Source organism: Excalfactoria chinensis, chromosome 6 (genome assembly GCF_039878825.1).
Source record: "Excalfactoria chinensis isolate bCotChi1 chromosome 6, bCotChi1.hap2, whole genome shotgun sequence".
Lineage (NCBI taxonomy): Eukaryota > Metazoa > Chordata > Aves > Galliformes > Phasianidae > Excalfactoria > Excalfactoria chinensis.
In genome coordinates, this window is record NC_092830.1 from 25,007,976 (window position 1) to 25,030,678 (window position 22,703).

The following is a 22,703-nucleotide window of genomic DNA, read 5'->3' on the forward strand; positions in this document are numbered from 1 at the left end:
TGACAGGAGAAGGGTTTGCAGATGCAATGAAAGGTGCTGCTTTTTGTTTCACACTTGACATGTTCAGCAATATTGGCTTTTGCATTGTCTTCACAGATAAACAGCAGTAGGATCACCAACATCACTGCAAATTTCTCCACTTCACAGCATTCTGCACTGCTATGGCTCTTGGTTAATTGGCAGTGATGAAACAGTGGCATTACCACTTCTCAGGTATAGGAACAAATACTTAAATAATGCAAGTGGTCTTTAAGTTAGCCAGAATATCAACACCCCACAAAGTCTTCTGAATCCAACCCTATATACTGGGGCTTTCTTCATTTGAAACATCTCCCTTGAAATGAATGGGAGCTGCTCTTGGGATCAAATCCTGTATTTAAGCTGTTTCTTGATAGCTATTTAAACTGTGAGCTCTATTGATTACTTTGATAAATTTGACATACATTTATTAATCTCTTATTTACTAATAAAACAATGTCTGGAAAAAATGACAATGCACAAAATCCACTGGTGGCAGATTTTTTGTATACATGTCTACAACATAACTTCATATTGAAAGTGAAAATAAGAAGCATTATTCAGTGAGTTTTTACTCAGACACTTCTGAAATGTTCATAGTGTCACAGAACGAGTTAAGCTGGAAGGGACCTCAAAACCCACCCAGTTCCAATCCCTGCTGTAGGCTGTTTGACACCCACCAGATCAGGACCCAATGCTCCATCCAACCCAGCCTTGAGTACCAGGGATGGGGCAAAACTTCTCTGGACAGTCTGTTTCAGTGCCTCACCACAGTCTGAATAGAGAATTTATTCCTAACATCTAACTCAAATTTCCCCTCTTTTAGTTTAAAACCATTCCCTCTCATCCTATCACTGTTAGACTGCATAAATGTTGATCTCTTTGTAACTTCACTAGTGCAAAGCCATGATTATTACATACAGTGTGTCACAAGTCACAGCTGACGAGGTAAAACTGAATGTACTCTGGGCAACAATGTCTACATAGCCCTGCAGAAGGCAGAGGAGGGAAAGGTCTCACATTCCCCCTTAGGAGACTGCCACCTGCCCTCACTATGTGAGCTTTTATCTAAAAATGTGTTTGCACATCAACTTGAAAGTAAAGCTCAGGCAGAACCTTATCATGAGGTATTTATTTACTGGGAGGGTAAACAGGCAAGGCATTTCTACAAAAAGAATTGGCTAAGCAGGTTTCAATTATATTTCAGGTGATTAAGGATGGTGGTTGCAATGTTGTTTAACCTGTCCCTGCTTGCATTTTCTTGTTAAAGTTCTTATTAATATGTTCCTTCCAAAAGAAGACTTTTGTTTTCTCATTTTTAAAGTGCTCCATTTCTGTTTTATGAGGCCTTTTATTTATTTATTTATTTATTTATTTGCCATGCCACCTGCACTGTTAGCGGGATTATTTGCATATGAAAGTGACCAGTTGCGCCTTCCAGCCTAACACAATTCAGTTTTCCTTAAGCATTCACAATTTCATCTACAAAGCATAGTACATGTTTCAACCAGGCAATTCTTAAGACACGTTCCTTTAGCAATGAGTGCACAAAGATGACTTTGCTACCTCGAGCTTATAGCACATGGAGGTGCGCTCTGTGCCTCTGCCTGCTGGGCTAGGTACAATGCTTCAGGAGAGGACCATGCACCCCTCTGAATTTGCTGAGCATCTAATATGATATTCACACTCTCTACACAGTAGTCCTCCATTTGAAGGATCATTTGCTTAAGTTCTTTTTTTTTCCCCCACTGGTGTTCTCAGTGGAAAAGATCTAAATCAGGGTGAAGAGGATTCATGGGGGAATTCAGTCCTGTATTTTTGTTATTAATGCCCAGATTGGTTTGTTTGAAAGAGGGAAGGTTCAGCTGTCAAGTAGATTTGGCTTTACCTTGGTTGGATAGCTTTTTAGCTTGAAGCTGACTGATGTTATAGGTAGAGGAAATTATTTTCAGTAAATAATTCTTACCTACACAGGACCAACAGAAGAAATGCTCTTAAGCTGCAGCATTTCAGACTGTACATTGTCAGGTCCAACTTCAATAGTTCTTGCAGCTCCTAGAAGGGAAGGGAAAGGAAGGGAAAGGAAGGGAAGGGAAGGGAAGGGAAGGGAAGGGAAGGGAAGGGAAGGGAAGGGAAGGGAAGGGAAGGGAAGGGAAGGGAAGGGAAGGGAAGGGAAGGGAAGGGAAGGGAAGGGAAGGGAAGGGAAGGGAAGGGAAAAGATGCAGTTTTAATGTTTTACAGTTCATATTTGCATTCCAAATATCCAAATTTCACAAGGTTTTCAACACTAACAGGAGGAGCTGAGGAGTTGTACCTTCAGCAGCTGCTGCTAGAAATGTATTAGTATCTGTCTACTAGAATTAAAACTCAAAATAAATAAAACAACATGATGTTCAGCTTAGATTTAATTTGCCAACAGAAACTGCATTCCGATGTACAAGAACTCTTTCTATTTTTACATTTATCCTTTCAATATCTGTAAAAGTGATTGTTTTGAAAAACAGCTGCAGACATATGCAGGAAAATCACAAACACCTTGAGTTTTGCCAGTGCTGTTTCCAATTGTGGGTGAGTTCATCCCTGGCACGTCAGTGTACCCTTCAACATGAAATACCAAACCATCCATTTTGGAACTCAGAGCTGTTTTGGAGCAACAGCTCTGGTTCATGTGTGGTACCAATACTTATGATGCACATTATGGTAAGCTTGTAGTTAATGAGGAAACGTTGCAGCAGATAAATTAAAACAATAAGTTTTTATCTCTAGCTATATAAAGAAAAAATCTACTAACTATACATAAATATCCACATTCATCTAAATGTACAGCAGAAGCAAGATGCTTTCTTCTGAATGGAATTTCTTTGCTCTTGTCAGTATGATTCACAACCATAATGGTTATTTGAAAGTAATCTGTCAGCTCTGCAATCCATTTCTGGATGAAAACAGTATCAATCAAAATGCTTTAGTGCAGCCATTCCACAGATCTGAAATTCACAGGCTGCACAAACTTTTACTATATTTCATCGAAGCACAGAAACGTTATTTGAAAGATTTGCCTGAAAACTAAACAAAACAAAAACAAGAACAAATGCCAGACAGAATCAGCAATAGAACTGTTAAGTGTTACATACAAATGAAATATCTCTTAGGTTTTATGAGGGAAAAATCAAATTGCACTATTTTCAGTGTCAAGAATGAATTTTGCTAATAATGCTACTAATTAAGATTTTGTTGAAGCTTTGTTTTACTCTCCTTCAGCTGGCCAACACAAAATGCTAGCTACCTTCTTTTGCCCTTAAGTAACCTTTGGCTTAGCTCATAGTTCAAGCAAAAGCAGCACCACTGGTATTTGCTCGAGTTAACAACATTTGAATAGCATCTGACTTGCAACAGTGGTAAGTGGCAAAATAAGTTGCTAATGTCTGCAAGAGAAGAGGAAAGCCACTCGAATGGCTTTTTAAATACGTAAAAATATTCAACATCTTGGACATTGAAGCATACACCACACCAGCCTGGTAAATATTAATGTCAAAATAAATCATCTGCTCTTACACTGACTTCCACCAAAAATCATGCATGGGGCAATAAGGGAGCCTGTAATAGGAAGACACAGCCCAGCTGAGCAGATGGTGTTGTCAGAACGCTGCTCTCCGAACACTGATTCTCTAACAGCCCTGCTTTTTGTCGCAGTATCTCTGCTGTGGAGCTCATTTTGGATGGTTACTTTCGAGATCTGCTATCTTTATCCCACAGGAAAATATACCAAAAATAAGAATGATCTTTCTGGTTTCCCAGAAAAGCTCTTAATGACTTCATAAAGCCTCTTTTATATTTAGCTTTTGAATTGCTACTACGAGCCCCTAATATGGTTAAGATCCTTTAAAAGCAGATTAAGGAAACCTATGGATATTTCTGTACTTGTTTTAGTTTTTACAGTGCTGCAGATCAAGCGACTGAGTTAATTACTCATCTTTCTCAAGCAGCTAGCTTGCCTTCAGACCTTTCCCAACTTAGCATTTTTTTGAGGGACGTGGATTTTATTCAGTCTCTAACACATGGGAGGTCAAACTCATTTTGTGGTATGAGGATTAGTTCTGTGTGCAGGAGAAGTGAGAACACAGAAATAGGAGGAAGGAGAGGGTCTTACTGCTGCATAAGGTGTACTAACAGAGAGATCAAATTAGCATGTTGACTGGCACCCATCACTATGAAGGGACGCTGCCAGCAAGACGAGGAATACAACTGAGTTCTGAACTCTTAAGCAGCTTCACATGCAACAATTAAGCTAAATGTATGAATCACTGCTGCAGTTGCACACATGCATGCATGCATGCACTCAGTCCATTTTTTAAAGGGCTTACTGAGCTGTTTTGTTCCACTAGCACCTGTCTTTTTACATGCTTGGGTGTCTGGATTTCTTCTGTCATGCATTTACAGACTTACAGCAGGATTTTTTCCTATGTATGTGAGCCTTATTAATTACTGGTATTTAAAGTTACTTCAGCAGGAGCCACAATATTTTAGTCTTTCCTGTAGCCTGGAAAAATACACATAACCTGTTATCTGCATGGAGTATCGAGCCATTTGGTTTTACCAGACATCACGTGCAATCCAGATCATTGTGCACATACTGACACACATTCATGTACTAAAGATTCCAGGAACTGAGGTGAAGGTAATAAATAGCTGCTCTCAGTTCCTTTATAATTAAGCAACGGTGATTTCTGCTTCAACTCAGAACAGGTTAAGACTGTAAGATAGTATCCAATGTTTTTGGTGTTTCTCCTGAGAATTTGGTGTTTATCTCAGCATGAAAGTGGATTACTTGAGTTTCACAAACCTGAGAATGAAATGAGATGAGGCAAAGAGCTGGCAGAGGAAGTGGCAGTATCTTAAAATTTCACTGGAAGTGAATTTTGTGGAGATGAATCAAAGCATGAAATGCCTTTTATACTGCAGTATCTTATCCACAAGCAGAAGTGTGGAAAAGACTAAAAATTACTAAAGGCACTTCGTCATATGGTAAGGGCCATATGCCTGAATTCCCGTGGAAGCTATTGCAGACATCTAAAACTGTAGAACTATCTAAAACTGTTAGTAGTGGTTTTATAGATAGCATAAACCAAATTAGCATTGACGTTGCTTTAACTTCTGCACCCAAACATCCAAATGACAGCCTACTGGAAGCACTTGGCTGAGGGACTCAGCTCCCTGCCCTACTCTGCCTTCTGCCCACCCTGCCCACCACAGCTGCATCACAGCCAGTGCATCTGGGCATTTTCTATTCTGTCTTCTGGTTGTTAGAGCAGTATGAATTAATTGTAGGGAAAACAACGGAAAGCTGAAACTGGTAAAGATGAAGTGGAAGAAAGGGAGTTAAACGCATGGAAGCAATCATGATTCAGATGTACAGTGGGAGATGTAATCCCAGAAGCTGTGGCTCCAGCATAACACCATCACTTCCAAGCACTTTATTCATTCTTCACTCCTACCTTTGTTTTTATATATTGCCACCTGGAACTGGCTTCTGCAGTTCTTACGGGCAGATTCCTTATTGACTCCAAGCTGTATGGGAAATAATCCTCTGTACTCCTTCACTTGTGCACAAGCAGCAAGTGAAAAAGGTTAACTCTTGCTCATCGCTAGGTGAAGTCAACTGCACACAGATGAGCTGTGGTCACTGACTGCGTGGTTTGTTTGTTTTTAATGGATCAAATTCAAATTAGAAGGAATAAAACTGGGCAGCAGCAGATTTCACCAGGAATTGATGGATGCAAGTGGACCAATGCATATGCCCTATTACAAGGGACCCCCATTCATTTGGCTGACAACTGGCTGCTGGCACACCAGCTAGCTTGTTTCTAAACCCTAGGCACATCTCTAGCCTGGCAGGGGCATAAACCATGTAAAGTCTCCCTGGGCAAGGAAGCAAAGTTAGATTTACATGGTCCACAGAAAGTAGCTGTCCTGTCATGTTTCCTTTGCAGAGACAAATGCTGAGTACAGGGCCATCCAGTTCTATCTTAGGAGCTGGAGGGATATTGAGCTCCTTCTGTTGACATACCCAGCAATAGCTCACAAATGAAATGCTGGATTTCAGTTCTGCTTTGATGTTCTCACCAACAGAGCTGCCACAAGTTTCAGATAATAGAAGTAACAGATAAAATTACCTACTTGCAAGTTCCTTTTATCTGAAGAGCACCTCTGAAGTTCTATGCTCATAAGCTTTTGTCAAATATACAGTAATATATATTTCAATACCCCAAATAACACAAGTTGGCATGGAAAGTCTTCAAAATATTGGAAGGACACAAATTGGACCAAAGAAATCCATTAATGGAGACATTTTAAATTTGGCTACAAAAGTAGTAATGACTACTAGCATTTTCATACACTTAATACTGTCTAATTGTTAGAGACATGTGCCTTTCTAGTTTGAGGTCTTGTTTCTATCCAAGTTCTCAATTATCAATTTATAAGCATCAGTGTAATTTACATAACACAGAATGGGATTATTTTGTACATCCACATGTTTTCATTCTTTGCATTTTAGTTTCAAACAATAAGTCAACTGGCAGAAATTTTATGCGAGTTTTAAAGTTTTTCTGAAGAAAGAATCCTAGATTGACAACACCTGGGTGTTCAGGGCACTGCAGTTCTAGAAGTTACCTTCATGAAACAAGAGAGTAAGTGTCAGGTGTCCTGGTTCCAAGTATCACAGCACTGAGATGATAATACAGTAAAACAGTACTTCAGCAACCTATAAAAATTGATATAGTAACAAACAATTGAAGAATAAGTTTTAATAAATGTACTCAAGAGTTACTTGTGACTATTTAAATATACCACTCCTTTCTGTTTAAATATGGCTTGAAAAATCTGTATGTGTGCCACACAGCAATTCAATCAAAAGTCTGTGAGATTATGAATGCTTGCTTACACATGCATGTATAGATACTTCTTACACTTTCTCTGCTTGGTACATCCCAGTTCTATCTGTGTCACTGGACCTCTACAGACATCTGAAGATGTTCAGTGGTTGCTTGTTGCAGTGGAATTGCCAGGTCACAGCCTGAACCAAAGGCTGAGCACCAAATGAGAAGGCACAGCTAACCCAGGGAGCTCAGGTGCAAGCAATGCACCCCTCAGTTAAGGCTTAGCAGCCAAGGAGGCATTATCTCTCTGGATAGGGATTGGGCTTCTCTTGAACTGTTGCTGGTTACAGGAAGAGGAGAAACAGTTTTCCTTCATTGCTTGTTATTACTCTGTAGTGCCTGTATTCCATTCAAAGGCACTTCCATCACTTTCTTTGCAGCATGCTTGGCTTGGACCAAATAACGTCTCTCAGACCTTTGCTGTATTTAAAGTTATATGTCATCACTGCAAGGTGCCCATGCTCAATTCCCTAGGCAGCCATGGATCCTCTCCTACCACATGGGTTTTGGTGGCTGTTGTTCACCATTCACTTGCCCACACCACAGCATCAGAGAGCAGAAAGGTGCTCAGTTCTCATACTGTTTGAAGGATGAATGTTGAAGAGCTATACAGCCTTGAGAGGCTGAAAATGATAAATATAACCTCAAAGGTACTTTGGACTTGGCAAGAAAGGTGCAGGCAGCTTCAACACACATGCAACCCATCACGAAAGCAGGTATGTAACCGTACTTGACTAGCTATGCAAATCAGCCTAACTTATTTCTGCAGCCTGAAGTAAAGCCACTGTTTTGATTGGGCATTATCAAAGTAGATATGATTAATATGAATAGTTGAAAATTCATCAGATTGGACAGAATATGCTGCTTCAGATTACGAAAGTAATAACTTGATTTGAAAAGACAAGTGAAACTACGTCTTTCTGATGCCAGATTCAATTATCATTCCTTATGAAAGTTAAGAATTGGAATCTTCTGGCTCATAACCTAGAGGAGTCTCCCCACATACACCCTGATTTCTGAGCCTCAATATAGCATTCTTGTGAGACAGAAACTGCCCAGAACTGAGCTCATCTCCCCTCAGGTTGCCTCCATGCAGCCTCTGGCACAGGAGAATGAGAGACATCTCTGCATGCTGAACTTACTCTTGAGGCTCGAGCCCTGCAGTAGCAGATCAGGCCTAAAGCCATCCCCATCTTCTCTCCTCCTGGCTAAGTATTTCTCAGTATGCCTCTGAGATTCATGACAGCAAGAGCCCCTCAGTTTATAGCTGATTTTGTTTACAACTGCAAGGCTTTTTGCTGGGGGAATATAGCCTAGCAATGCCTTGTTGTCCATGCAAACTATGAATCTGCATAATAGACTTTTCCCGTTGGCAGACTCGCATAAGAACAGTCAAAACCTTTGCAGAAAGTATTAATATTCTGGGGGACACAGCCTCCAAACACCTCTCATCAGCTTGGGTCTCAAGTTTTAATTCTTTGCTGAACTAAACGTCCAGAAAGTGGGAGACTTCCAAGCTGACAATTCCAAGCAGTGCAAAAGGATGACAGAAAAGAAAGGAGACAATCACATTTTAAAGCATCTCTGTCTTTCTCAGTCTAGAAAGCTGTTGCATTTGAGACAAGCTGGCCCAAATTAATTAAAATTACTCAGTAGAAACACATGCATTAGCAAACGACGTTCACATATGAAATGCTTCTTACTACCCAACCACACAAAAATGTAAATGGTCTCAAAGAAGTTAAGCGTCCTGGGCTCAGCTGTGCGCTCATACCCACCAATGTGCAAGTCAGAGGTGCTGATCAGTCAGATGTAGAGCTGAGCTCAAAGTCAGCAAGAGCTCCAAAGGGAAATCACAAAAGGGGCTTTGAAAGTGTGTGGTATTTTTTTCATTAAAACATGTATTTTGGGTTGTTGTTTTTTTTGTTTGTTTGTTTTGTTTTCTCTCTTCACTAATACAGATTTAACTAATCTTCCCACAGGGATAAAGTGTGTGACTGCTTCAGGATTTTTCCCATTCTGTGAGTACAGATTGCTGTAGCATTATTCTGTGACAGTCATTAGAATCACCCAGAGTTGCATCATGTTGAAAAGTAACCTTTAAGTACCCTGTTTATAATGTTTGAATAGGCGCTGAAATTGTTGCTAGATGGGTGGTTTTCTTATGATCTGAGAAAAGCGTGCTAGAAAAAACAAAATGCTTTCATTTAATTCAGATATTTCCCTTCATTATAACCCAATACTCAACAACAGGCTTAACCAATGTGTTTCTTCTTCAAGTACTGCACACTTCTCTTAAAGCATAGGCACAGTATTGACCTTCACATTGAGCTGAGGTGAGACACAGATCTGGCACTGCACTGAGGGGAAAACAGGGAAACTGTTTCCTAAACTATCCTTCCTTGTAGAAGCTTCATAGTTTGCCAATCAGTATATATAAAAACAAGCTTTTGCAGGCTTTTTATTTTGTTTTTTGGACAGGGGAAGAAATATTGGGGAGAAATAGAAATCAATCCTCAGATCTTACTTTTATCTTGCTAATGGCAATTTGGGTTATTCCAGCTGTTGATATTTTAATCCTAAGGGAATGCATCTTAATACCTCAAACGGGGAGAGTAAATCATTTTTATTAAAAATAATAATAATAAAGGCAATGGAGCAGAGTGGGGTAGGAACGACAAGGGAAGGACAGCACCCCAGGAAAGGAGCGGCTCTGGGCAATGTCCCGAGGCACGGTGCCGTACCTACCTGCAGCCGCGGTCGGAGCGCGGGGCCGCCTCCCTCCGTACAGCCTGGCAGCCGGTCGGCGAGTGCGGGGACCGCGGGTTCGAGCCCGCCCCCGGCCGGGTGTTATGGGTGGGCAGCGAGGGGCCCCCCTGCTCGTGACGGTTAAGCCCTGTGGGTGCCTCTGAGCAGCTGCTGCCATTTCTTTGCTTATTCTTGCCTTTTTTACTTTCTTTGGGTATGCTTTATTATTTTTTTTTTTCCAGTGGGCTTCGAGTTGACCGCACTGTAGAGAGAAGCGATGAAGGATGTCTGCCAAAAAAAAAAAATCAGGGGTGGCACTTCCCACTGCACTTCTTTTGTCACATCCCTGAAGGAAAGCTCACATAAAACTGATTGCCTTGTCTTCCTGATTGCAATAGTTGCATCCCAGCTGCCTTGGCCAGAAACTTCCATGCTGTCCAGGTGTTCTGGATGTTCTTGGGTAACACTGTTCAGGTTGCTCTGCAGAGGCTGAAAGGAAAATGTTAGCTTTAGCATTATTTTTCTTTCTGACCTTTTTCCTCAGGAACTGTCTACGTCTTGCAGGTGTGTGAAATTATCACTTCCTTTCGGGTAATGCTGTTCCATACAACAAAAGACGAAGGAAGACATTTGGGGTAATGCTATTCCCACACGGAATGGCTGTGTTAAGGGAAGTAATGTCTGACAGGTTAATATCTACTGTCAGAAGGCACTTCCTGCAGTTAGGATATAAAGAAAAGCAAGAAAAAAATCCTTCCTGACAGGGTCAGTATTACCAGTACCAAAATATAGAATTGCTGGTTCAAGCTGTGGAGGAGAAAGATGACAACAAGCAGAATGCCCCTTTCCCTGGAGACATTCAAGATAAGACTAGAGCATGCTCTGCGCACCTTGATGGAACTGTAGTTGTCCCTATTCATTGCAGAGGAGTTGGGCTAGATGGCCTTTAAGGGTTCCTTCCAACTCAATTCTATGAACTGCTCTTTCAACCGCTGGCACTGCATTTCTTTTTGATGTTGACAATTGAGGAAAGCAAATTTTGAGGAGCAGTCCATCAGTTTCTAGCAGTAAGGATCCAAGGTTTTGTTTCCTTCCTCTAGCATGTGCTAGCCTCATGGCAGAAGGAGGCATGTGTCTTTATCTATAAAATGATTACCCATGCCTTCTTATAGGAGCCTGCTCTGATGCTCCACAGCTGTGGCACTGGAAACTTGCCCCAGGCTATAGAAAGGTCTGAGGTCCAGAAGGAAAAGCACATCTCTGAAAAACTGGAGAGTATTTCCTTGCTGTCTTGCACCTTTCTGTTGCTGTTGTTGCCTAAAGTCCTTATTTTTTACTGCCTCTGTGGGCAGGAGAAATTAGAAACATGAAATCCCACATTCCCTCCAAATGCTGAATGCTGGTCTGGTCAGGAATACATGCTGAGTGTCCTTGCTCTGGGGTGCTTCCCCTCACATCTCTTGTTTGAATACAGTGGAACTGTAACATGTATAGTGCTTATCCTTCATTCGTCAGTCAGGCATAAAGCTTGAAACCCAGTGGAAAAAAGTCCCTGATTTCTTGCTTTGCAGAACAGCTGCAAGTAGAATCAGCAGGTTTGGTCTCATGTGGCATTTCATAGCGTTAGAACTGAGAAAACAGCTTTAAAGACTGTTCTATTACCAACTGGCATAGAAACAATACTGATGTTTGTTTATTATTCCCATTAGTACACTGAGCACAGATTATATCTAATGGAAAGTATCAGATTCTGAAAATTCTTGGGATTTTCCTACTTATTCCTTAACATCTATTTCAAGTTCTCTCTAATTTCAGGTCATAATTTAAATGGGATGGGAAATGATCTGTCTGAAAACTCAAAGCAGCAGCAGCATTGTTTTGCCTATTACCATTCACAGTCCTCAAATGGAAAAATATGAAAAGTAATTCACGTATAAGAAAGCCAGAAAACAGCACCTGCCTGGATTTGAAGTCTTCAAGCCATTGAGGTAGTTGAGAAGCATTAAAAAACCCTGTGCAGGGTGCATTCTTCTCTCCACAGAAGAACATAGATGGCTGTCATGGGACTTCAGGTCACCTGGGACGGCAGCTGGGCCATGAGCAATTGCGGTACTCTCTGTTGCAGAGAAGCAGATAAATGACAGCATTAAAAATGAATTTGGTTCCCCTGGCCTGAAATATTAGTTTGTCAGTAAAGTCTGTTAATGTAAAACTAAGGCTTATGTTGCTTAGTCTAACCCTGGATTACGAGGGTTCTACTGAGTGTCTCTGGCTCCCCTTTCCTGCCCCGTCCCATTGCAGCAATGGGACCTCTGAGGCACCGAATCTGTCACCTGCCCTTGGGGCTGTCCCTGGAGCAAGACGGCTCAATTATTAACCCCAAGCTCAAGTCCTTGAATAGAGCCATTCATCAGCCGGGAAATCAGCTGACTCCATCCTCAGGCTGGTAAAGAGTAATGAAATGGTTTCAGAGAACGGCTTGCAGAAAAGACTCACAGAGCACGCAAAATTTGGATGTCCCCAGTAAGAAATCATTTGAACTCCATGCATTTAGCCCTCTGCATCTACATCGGGTAAGTTGTTTTTGGGGAGATTTTCAGTACAAACTGCCGCCTCAGAGAGTTCTTGTAATCTGCAGCCCTGATTAAAAAAACACTGTGATCTGTAATGATTCCCAGTGGTTGTCATGCTAAGAATAATGGAAAATGCAGTGAACCCCTGTAACCCTGGGATGTACTATTCCTAATCAGCTATCAGGTTTTAATTGCTTCAAATGCTTTCCCAATAACAAGTAACCTTTATAAATAAACCCATATAATTTAAGTCTCATATTGATACATAAAATAGTGATATATCAACAAAGTATAAACAAAGATATATTCCCAATTTTACATTTTGAAGATGTTAATGCAATGGTAAATGCTTGGAATTCTTACTAAGCCAGTACTGAATAAAAACAGTTTTGCTGAGGACCTGAAATTGAGATCAAATAGTTCAATCTTGTACCTAAGTTAAATGCAAAGCAAAAAGTCAGAAAAATACCTGCTGGTATATAGAATTAAAATATTACTTGATTAAAAGACAAAATAGGCAATGCCAATGTTGAGGATTCCCAAAATCTGCTAACTGGGGAGCATATATTTGAAACTACCATGGGTAACTGTATTTCACTGTACAGTATCCCAGCTAATATATGGAAGACATGCAGTAAGACATTTTCCAGCTTCAGAATTCTATAGGAAAAAAGCCTTCTGATTATTATATATTTCATGGGTAGTAGAGGATGAGTCAGTGTCCTACTTGATACGATCTGCACTCAGATAGGAATGTTTGCCCATGAAAATACAAATTCTCATGCTTAATACAGACGGCATGAATAGTTGCACTGAAGTGATTATGATTACTTAGTGACCCCGGGGCAAAACATTCTGCAACTGTCCCAGATTACTGCAGTGAAAATATGGGTAGTAAAACACAAGTAGTTCAAATTTAGGAATGCATGTCACCTCTTGTATCTTGCAGCCCAGTCACATAAAATACAATGATTTTTTGTTAAGTATTGGATGTGATGTTTTCCTCATTTTTTGACCCACGTAGGAATTAAATTCCTCTCCTCTTGATAAGCTCTTCTTTGCCAAGACTTGTCAAGCAAGATTCTCACCTCTCTCTTTTGCTGAAGTCAGTGAGGTTTAATGGCTTGCTTTAACGTTGGTCTGACCTCTCGCAGGATTACTCATAAGCAGAAATGAAAGCATGTTGATGCTGGGGCTCTGCTACCCTGCTTTTCAGTCTGGAGCAGTGCAGATGCTGCTGTGTGCAGTCAGGATGCACGCTGCATGTGAACACTTCAGATCAGGTCACAGCTTTCCGGTACAATGTTAAGCTCAGCTCTTCCCACATAGTGTCAAATCACCCCAGGGTGAAACCACCCTAGAAGGGGAAGACATCTCCACCTGTAGCTATTGTTTCCTTAAAAGGTGTTTTGAGAAGCACATATTTTTGCTTGTATCACTTGTCAGTTGATTCATAGCAGTAAGGATGCATTTGTCCCATCTTTCTTAGCTCTTGCTATGCTATTAAATATGTCCAGGTGCTGGCTTTAATGAAGTACTTATGTTTCCATTATGCCCATAATAATGTTAATACTCCAGAATTATATGAAATGAGTGAAAAAGCTGAGATGAAGACAGTGGATTTGGTTATCTCAGGCAATTGATTTTCTTTGTATAATGCTGTCAGTGCTTGAAAGGCCAGGTGGATCAACTGATTCTGCCAAGAACAGGCAGGCTTGTACTAGCCTTGCATCACATACTATTTTCCACTTTATTAGTAGGACAGCCGAAATTTGTAAGCCTCCAGCTGTGATGTAGCTTGCTGTTCTAGAAGACATGGCTTGACAGGTTGTCTCACTACCCTGAAATGCTCACTTTTCATCATGAGCAGCACATACCTGTTCAGCTATCAATAAAAAGCCTCAAGAAAGCACATCAAGGTGCTATTTTCACCTTCTCCGTTACTGCAGGGAGCTGTATAGTTTATTAATGATGCCATGCATCATGACCTTTCTAGCATCACTGTTATATGGGCCATGATAAACACACTCAGGCACGGTTAGAAAACTGAAGTTGTAAGCAGGACCAGGAGGAGCTAAGAAGCACTGGACATGCAGCAAGTGTCCAGCCAGACAGGCTCACTGCATTGCTGCTGTGCAGTCCTAGTGGTAATGCCAAATCACTGTAAAATCATTGAATTGACTTTCCCAAAGGGAAGCTGGAGCGATTGCTGAACCTTTCCTTCTTTTCATGAAAGTAGTTGTCTAAAAAGTGCCACTTCCTGCTCTCACCCTACCCACACTCAGTCCACCTAAAGCAGCCACCAGTGTTCATGAAAGTCATCACTTTTTAATCATCAGCTATGCATATGTAAAAAAAAAAACAAACAAACAAAAAAAAACAACACAAGAACTAATATTTCAAAGATTCATTTCCTAAGCCATACCTACCATGTGACCTGAGCAAGATGAAAAAGAGTTGATGATCTAGAATTGAAATGCTGCTTTCACAGAAAAGAATTGTTTCCAGCCCAAATAAAGTTGCACTGTGCTGTGACCATGTGCCTTATCTGTTTGCAGTTTAATTTATGCTGCTGTACTCTATATCAATGCATGTCACAACATTAGAAACCCAAGGTTTTAGGGAGACCATGTAGAAGTTGCTTTCTTTTACAAGCAGGAGGAATTTTTTTTTGCTTCCATTATTACTAACACAGTGTATTTTGTACAAGTTCCTATTGCTAACATTCTCTTATGCTTGAACAGCATACTGGGAAAACTGAGCCAAATTCTAAAGTTGGTTGTGCACTACCCCATAATCTTCCTCCTATTTATCTCCTTAAATGCAGACATTAATATGCCATTAAGGGCTAATATCTAAGTATAAACAGAAGAAGAATTAAGTGATATTTACTTTAACGTTTACTCACAAACACGGAGATTGTAACATGATTCTAAGTGCTTGCAGGACTCTTGCTTAATGCAAGCGTATGCAAGGAAAAAAAATAACAGGGCAGTAGTACATCCTAAATGTTAAATTACAAACCTTATATTTATCAAGAAAGTAGGGTTTCCTTTTCACAATGTTATAAATATGTTGTGTATGAGCCCCCATTATGTAGAAATAATTAGGGTGTTTAAGTGCTTAACTGGTGAGGTTAAGCTTCCTACAAGCTCATTTCAAGTAGATGATGACAATATCACTATTTTTTGGGGAATATCTGTTTGTAAAGCTGACAGATTATAGCAAGATTTCATCAGTGGTGAAAATGCTTAACTGATGGTGGTGACTACATTGAAAAAACAAACAAACAGTGATTTATACCTGAGAATTGAGTTACTGTGTGCTTTGCATCTGTTGTAGTTTAGTTTCCATGAAAATGAATAAGGGGCATTACTTTCAGAGCAACATACATATCTGCCTGATCTATTAAACACAAATAAAGTAATTCTGAAAGCAGAAAATGCCAAAGGCAGTTCAAAAGGAGTTATAGATATACATGACATATAAGGATCTCCCTGTGGAAGTTAATGTGAGTCAACATCTGCAGTGGTCCTGGATGACACATTGATTCAAAGTCATACAGTCATTGATGAAATTGGAGAGAATTATCTTCAGGGTCTCTCTTAAATTACTAAGGAAATAAATTAGTTCAAGTCTACTAAGTGAACAGTGCAGTGCTTGTATTCCGCATCACTCATGCTTTTGAAAAGTACAGCCTTAGCTGCATATGTACTCTTAAACCCAGTGAAACATAGAAAATACCATTGAAAAACTGAACTGCAGTTATCAAAGCCTCAAAATAACATTTTTTTTTTAATGTGTAATTTTAGCATAAGATGATAAAATGCCTTTTTTTTTTTAGTCTAATGGACCCTTGGATTTTCTTATTATTCTATGGTACTGCTTCTGTTCTGAATTTTCCTTCTGTTTTCCCACATATATTCCATTAAAGGAAGCAATTTAGATTGAAATTGCCCGTTAGTAATTGTACAACTTAAGGCATTAACCTTCTGTCCAAATATTATATATGATATATAACATATATCATATAGAACAATTCTGTACACGAACAATTTTACAATCAAGTTCCCTGACCATAGAAATAACACTACAGTACTCCATTGAAGGAGAAACCTGGAAAACCAACATCTTATGACCAAATGCGCTACCATTGGGTTTGGGCTGACAGCAAACAGCTGGAGGATAGGAGCTGTCTGTACTTATATTATGAGAAGCAAGATTATGAAAGCCCAGCTGTTGCATTCGGCCCAAGGATGTGCACTCTGGCACACTTTTCTGACCTATTTAACAAATACGAAAAGACAATAAAAGGTGGGTTCAGATAAAAAATTTTGTTGCCTTTTTTCCTGGATTACTTCTTTGCTTTGTGTCTGACTGTCTTACTGATGAATTATGATGTTCACAACAGAACAAAAGCAGGCATAAGCATGGACAGAGTGGGATCTGTACAAATATGGCTTTGCGCCCTGAAAATGAATAATTGATTAGAGAACACAGGCTATACAGAGAAAATCTGGGATCAAAATAAGCAAAAGCTACCCCTTAGTATTCCTGAAAGTTGCAGTTTTGTCTCTTCAGATGTCAGTACAGACTTGAGCAAATGAGAAATCACAAGCGGTTCCAAGGTGAACATACTCTGAACTTGATACAAGAGTTACCTTAAAAGTAAGGTTATATGCAAAGAAATGCAGAGGGTATGATAGCTAAAGCATACATTAAGTATACCAGCAGAACACTTAGTGTTATGTTTCAAATCATATACATGCTAGATGACATTGGTTTTTGTAGATGTGCGTTTCTGTATGCTTATAAGGGGAACAGAAGACAAGTTACTTGGTTCTAACCACCTTTCAACCACAGTCTACCCATGAAAAAGACACATCAAACTAGTTTAATTAGTAAGTAACATTTACCATGATAGTTGCTGATCAGCCTGTCTTTCCTTACTATCTTCCTATATTCAAGGAGCCTCAGCAGAGAACAGCAAACTTCACTGGTGCAGGTGCTTTTTATTTCATGACAATGAGATGCCTCTCGTGCCAGAAGTACACAGGGATGAGAAATGTGTTTAATGCTCACTTGTAATAAAACAAAGACCATTTTAACCTTCCTTTTTTGAATGGAGGAAAACGCTCATCGATTTGCTGTTCTTGCTGAGGGTGGCAGTGTGGTATCATTCTCCAAAACAGAAACTGCTCTGCTTCAGCAGCTCTCCTTGCTGTAGGGTGAAGGTGTGTGCTCATCCTGGCCTGCTGGTTCATAGCGATTACAGACAAAATAGCACACCCCTGCTGAAAGTGGCAAACCTATCCACAGTGACAAGGTGGTGACAACAATTTAACTCTGAGCTGATTATGAAAATACATAGAGTAATGCATCTACAGTGTTGACTAAGTTATATCTGTAGTCAATATTTTACTTCCACGTCAATAGCTTATTTCAGCCAGCAGATTTATATAATTAAGGATTTCCTGGTAGTTGTTTACCTGTCTCTAATACAGCCGTCTGTATTAGATGAACAATTCCACTGTTCAAATATTCATCAGATTTCAGGTAGCTATCAAAAGTATTTGTGCATAGTCAATATTTGTTTAGCATTAAACAAGGCCTTTAGCAATGCTATTACATTTACACACTATAGAATCACAGAATGGGTATGCTGGAAGGGACTTTAAATGTATCTGGTTCCAACTGCCTGCTGTGGGCTGGGTACCCCCCACCAGACCAGAGCCCATCCAACCCAGCCTTGGGCACCCACCATTTTTTGGGCAGCAGTGCCAGGGTGTCACTCTACCCCAAGTAACAACCTTAACCCCTCTGCTCAGTGGTGCTTACACCACTGCACCTGGTGTCACTGCACTGGGAGAGCTCTCTGGTGGAGGGTCACAGATGCCTCAGGAGCAAGATCAGTTTTATTTGTTGAGGTTGAAGTTCTGCTGGAGAAAATACTTTGATAAAGCCTTTAATATTTTAATCCAAAAATCTAGCATTTGGAGTAGCAACAGTTTTAGCTGATGTGCCCAAAGTCACACTGCCATTTTAAAATACCATCTTTGTAGTAAGTCTACATAAACACCTCTGAAGATGAAGCTGTTTCTTTGTATTTGAACTGTAGTATTCTAGCCTTTATAATGGAAAAAATGATAATAACAAATCATGCTATCATAGGTGCCTGAATGGGTTAAGTGACCTCATAATGAACTCTAAGGTTTCTTTTTCTGCAGTAACACCAGGTAAATGCACTGTAATTACATTTTACTGCTTTATCGAGAGAAAAGAGTATTTGTTGTGATGCACATTAAAAAGTAACTTTAAACATATAAATGTATAAGCATTACAACTGGAAAGATTAATGCAGTGGAAAGGCAATACAGGAGCATAATAGCAAAGGGACAAGCACAGATGGAATAGTGCTACAAAGGAAAAGTACTTACCCACCTCTAAAGATTTAGTCTTGGATATCACACTCCACAAGAGACAGATCTCCAACTACAGACCCCTCCCCAATGGCAGTCTACCCTTAAATGAGGTGTAAGAGAGGTGCAGCCAGGCTCCACTCCTTCTGGTGGAATTGCCTTCACCTGTGCTCTGTGCTCTGAGGGCTGACTGGGTCCTTTCTCCAGGTGCTCAATCAGTAGTTCAGGCCATGACTCGATTACCATACAATAAGCAAATCTTGCAGCACAGACAGTGATTAAGCTGGCATTAAATTACCATCATATTTTTTAAAATATCTGAAAATAGTGCATTTTACTCTACTTATAAATGCTTTATTTGAAAAATACAGTCCGCTTAAATTTGGATAGGATAGGAAGTTAAGTCACCTGTGACAGCTGTTTTATTTTTACATCTACTCCTTAAAGAAATGATGGTCATATTTGCAGTAAAACTCTTGGAGATGCTTCTTAAATTACTTTCATTTGCTAGGGGGTGAGGGAAGCATCTAGCACTATTTCCATGGTTTTGGTTGCTCCTTAACTTCCTCAGAAAAACCCCCAGCCCAATCTCACCACTGAAGCTGTCTGGTTTTGCCAGACATTGGTCCACCCCATGGGGCCAAATATAACTCAATAGTGTGTGTAAAGGGACAAGAGTGCTGCATTCTACTTGATGCTTCTGTTGGTGCTGGCTGGTGACAAGCATGAGAGAAGCTCTTGCTGCTTGTTATGGGACTTGCATGGCATTTACAGCAGGAGCATATCAGATAGGATTTGCACACAAAAACATGCAGAGAACATTATTCACACAGGACATCTTTTGGAAGCAGGCAGTGGTACAAACTCAGGAAATGCATCTGGATTGATCTCTCCCTGTCTTTCTGACTCATACACTGATTTCTTGGCCAAACAAGAGCCGGTGGGGCAGACCTCAGGCCTGGAGGCGTTGTTTTTTTTCAGCATGGAACTGCCCCAGGACACTGACCAACCTGCTCCTGGGCTGCTTTGTGCTGTGCTGAGCCTCAGATTGGCCCCATACAGCAGGAACTGTGACTCGTGTCTGCCTGCTAACTCTTCAGTGCTCACATGCTCTGCCTCGGGCAAGTCCCTGTTTGTGTTTCCCTGGGGAATGATTTAGATTCCGAAGGGATATTTGTGCCCAAGAAGCAGCATAAATCCAGCTCTGATAAAAGCAGATTATTTTGGTGGTGGTGAGGCATGAAATGGCTGTAGACAACCAAGGGGGATAGAGGCAAGCCTGGAAAACACTGCACTGGGTGCACTGTCACGGAATACAGTCACACCTCTTTCTCACCCTGAGAAAAGCATGAGTACAGACCTTGGTCTTGTAACAGCAGATCCCGCTATTCCACTGCATCGTTTTAGTATCTTGAGAAATCGAAGTCAATACATGCCCTGAACTAAGAGACTAACAAAGTGGGCAATCAAAACAAAGTTTGAGCTCAGATTTTCAGTTTTTGCCAAAAATCTCAAACGTTATAGCAGGAATATTTTTATATAGTCCGTCTCTGACCAGTAATGAACCTTACAGCTTCTAAATGTTCGAACATTTACCTGCATTCAGTTTGCTTGCTCTCCAGTGGCCATACAGAAGCACATTAGCACAGTTGGTGTCCTATATGGTGGAGGTGATTTGGCTGCTGTTTGTTTCAAGTTTCCAGCTCTAGCCTGAGTGCCCGGATCTTCTTTCACTCTTTTGTTGGATTCTGGCTGGAGTCCCAAACTGCTCTTGAACTCGAACTTTTGAATTGCAATTGAGGGAGTAAGACCAGGATTCAGTGCAGTGCCTGAGGCTGCTGACATTGAGATTTTGTGTTGGACAGTTTAATTCGTTGCTTGTCTTCTGCTTTTTTTTTTTTTTTTCTTCTTTTTCTTTTCTTTTCTTTTTTTTTTTTTAAAGCCATGTTAACAGCTCATTGGAGGGTAAGGCTGTAGATTTTGTTATTGAGTTATTGAAAGGGTAACCGAAGTAAGGGTGCAGAGAAAAAAAAAAGTTTCCTCAAGAGGAGCTTGGTTGCTAAGTCTGTGAGGATGAGAAATAAACAGAAGACTTCGTGGAAAGAGAAACTGAAATGGGAGTAAGAAGGTACGTAAAAAATTGGTGAACGGACCAGGGTGAGTCTGGAGAGATGATATTAGCAGTGAGGAGACCCTTCCCTCCTGTAAATTAACGGTAGTGGTCAGCTCTCTCTATTGGATTGATGTTGAGGAGTGGATCATAAATATCCAACTGCCATTAGAAAGAGGTGATGAAAACTGACTGGAAGAACTCCAGCAGAATTCTTTTATCAGGAGACTTGTACAGATGCATGTTTAAAAATACATTAAAGGAAAAAAATAGATCTTTAGAATAAATATCACATTCCTGCATTTTGCCTTTCCTGTGCCCAGAACAGTCAGCTGGGAATAGGGTCAATCTGCAGAATTTTAGGATTCGTGCCTTGGAGTGAAAAAGGAGGAGGGTAATAAATAAATAAATAAATAAATCAGCAGCTGCAGTTCTGTCTCTTTCAACAAAAGAATTAATTACTAATGAGGATCAGAAGAGCATGTTCTGTAGTTTGAACAAGTTCAGTTATTAGAACACAAGCAGATACTCTAAAAACTAAATAAAGACTGTAAGTGTTAACTTTCTGCTGGTGACCATCTCTTCATCCAAGTTGTTTTTATATGTTTTTTTATATGTGAATGTTGCTGTGTAAGAAACAGACAACAGTCCTTACAAATGAGTACATTCTGCAGTAGATCTTCAGCTTGTCACTGCTGTCCTTTACTGTTATCATTACTATGTTTTAAAAGATAAGTATATTTAATATATGTAAAATGATTGCCAGATCTGTTATAGGCAGTCATTTAGAGCAGTGATGATATGCTACTACATAAATCACGTAGTGCTTTGATTAGAGTACTGTAAATGCTGTCATCTTTAACTTAGTCTTATAGGCTACATCTGGGAACAATTTCAAGCAATGTTGTTGTTATTATCACCATTCTAAAGTAAAGCCAGCCTTCATGCTTTAAACATAGTTTAGCATCATGTTATTTAGAATTTTTGAAAGATAAAAACAGACCAATTGTACTATGACAGGTGCCCTAATTCCTCTCCAGATAAAAGAGATGTGAAAAATGTAGATGAAAATGCCTAACGTAAAAGCAAGAGCAAATATTTTTATTAGAGAAAATGATAGTGGGAAGTGAGTAGTTACAGGAGGAAGAGCAAGAAACAGGAAAGGAATGGGAGCAACAGTAAGTTTAAGAAAAGGAAAGAGAAGTGAATGCTAAGGGAGTGAGATGAAGGAAAGCTACATGTGAAAAGAGCATTGAAGTTGGCAGAACATGTGTTTGTATGCTCTACTGTAGCCCTCGTCAGGTATTCTGGGAGCTCTGGAAGTTTAAATTAAAGTGTACTTTGGAAAAATGCATTTTCCAGTTTCATAACGCTAGGCAGGCAAGCCTCTGTCACAGTGGTAGGTAACACTTTTCCCTGAATTCCAGACTGTTCTTTGAAACAGAGTATAAAAATAATGAAAAGCACTGAGAGCAAAAGAGAAGCAGAGTAGGCTGTGGCTAATCTGCCAGCACTTGGAGGGTAAAACATTTTTTCCCAGCCACAAAGAACCCTATTGTTCCTATGTTAAATACTTCAATTTGCCTGTATTTAAATCAAGCTGTCCAAAACTCTGTTTTCTTCTTATGGTAAAGCATGTGCCAGTATACAGTGGCACAGCTTCAGGGTTATGCACTGGATATCAGTGACAAAGAAAGCTGGTCTGGTAAGTCTTATTAATGGATTTTCAGTGCATCTGCTTTCATATATAGGCTTTGTCACTAAGTGTTCAATCAATTTCATTTGCTATAAATGTTTAGAGAAGTTACACTGCATCGTGATGCTTGCCTGTTTCCCCAGTACAGCATCAAATCAGGGAGGGGAAAAGATCTCAAGCAATATGAGAAGAGTTCTACTTTAT

At 40.1% G+C, this 22,703-nt stretch overlaps 2 protein-coding genes across 3 annotated transcripts in view; one reads left to right on the forward strand and one right to left on the reverse strand.

The window, feature by feature from the left end:
- Positions 1-9,763, reverse strand: part of LOC140254036 (gamma-aminobutyric acid receptor subunit pi-like) — a 42,374-nt gene extending 32,611 nt beyond the window's left edge. Inside the window, exons 1-2 of the mRNA XM_072340222.1 lie at positions 9,702-9,763; positions 1,985-2,073 (exon numbers count right to left, since the gene is read on the reverse strand). Coding sequence (XP_072196323.1) covers positions 1,985-2,040 — 56 coding nt within the window. The 5' untranslated portion in view covers positions 2,041-2,073; positions 9,702-9,763. The remainder of the gene's footprint in view (positions 1-1,984; positions 2,074-9,701) is intronic.
- A 2,362-nt stretch (positions 9,764-12,125) lies between these two features.
- ENTPD1 (ectonucleoside triphosphate diphosphohydrolase 1) overlaps positions 12,126-22,703 on the forward strand; it is a 48,616-nt gene continuing 38,038 nt past the window's right edge. The window contains exon 1 of one of the 2 annotated variants that reach the window (XM_072340550.1): positions 12,126-12,274. The gene's annotated coding sequence lies outside the window, so the exon portion shown is untranslated. Of the gene's footprint in view, positions 12,275-20,474; positions 20,822-22,703 lie in introns of those variants that run through there. The other variant, XM_072340549.1, reaches the window with a different exon arrangement.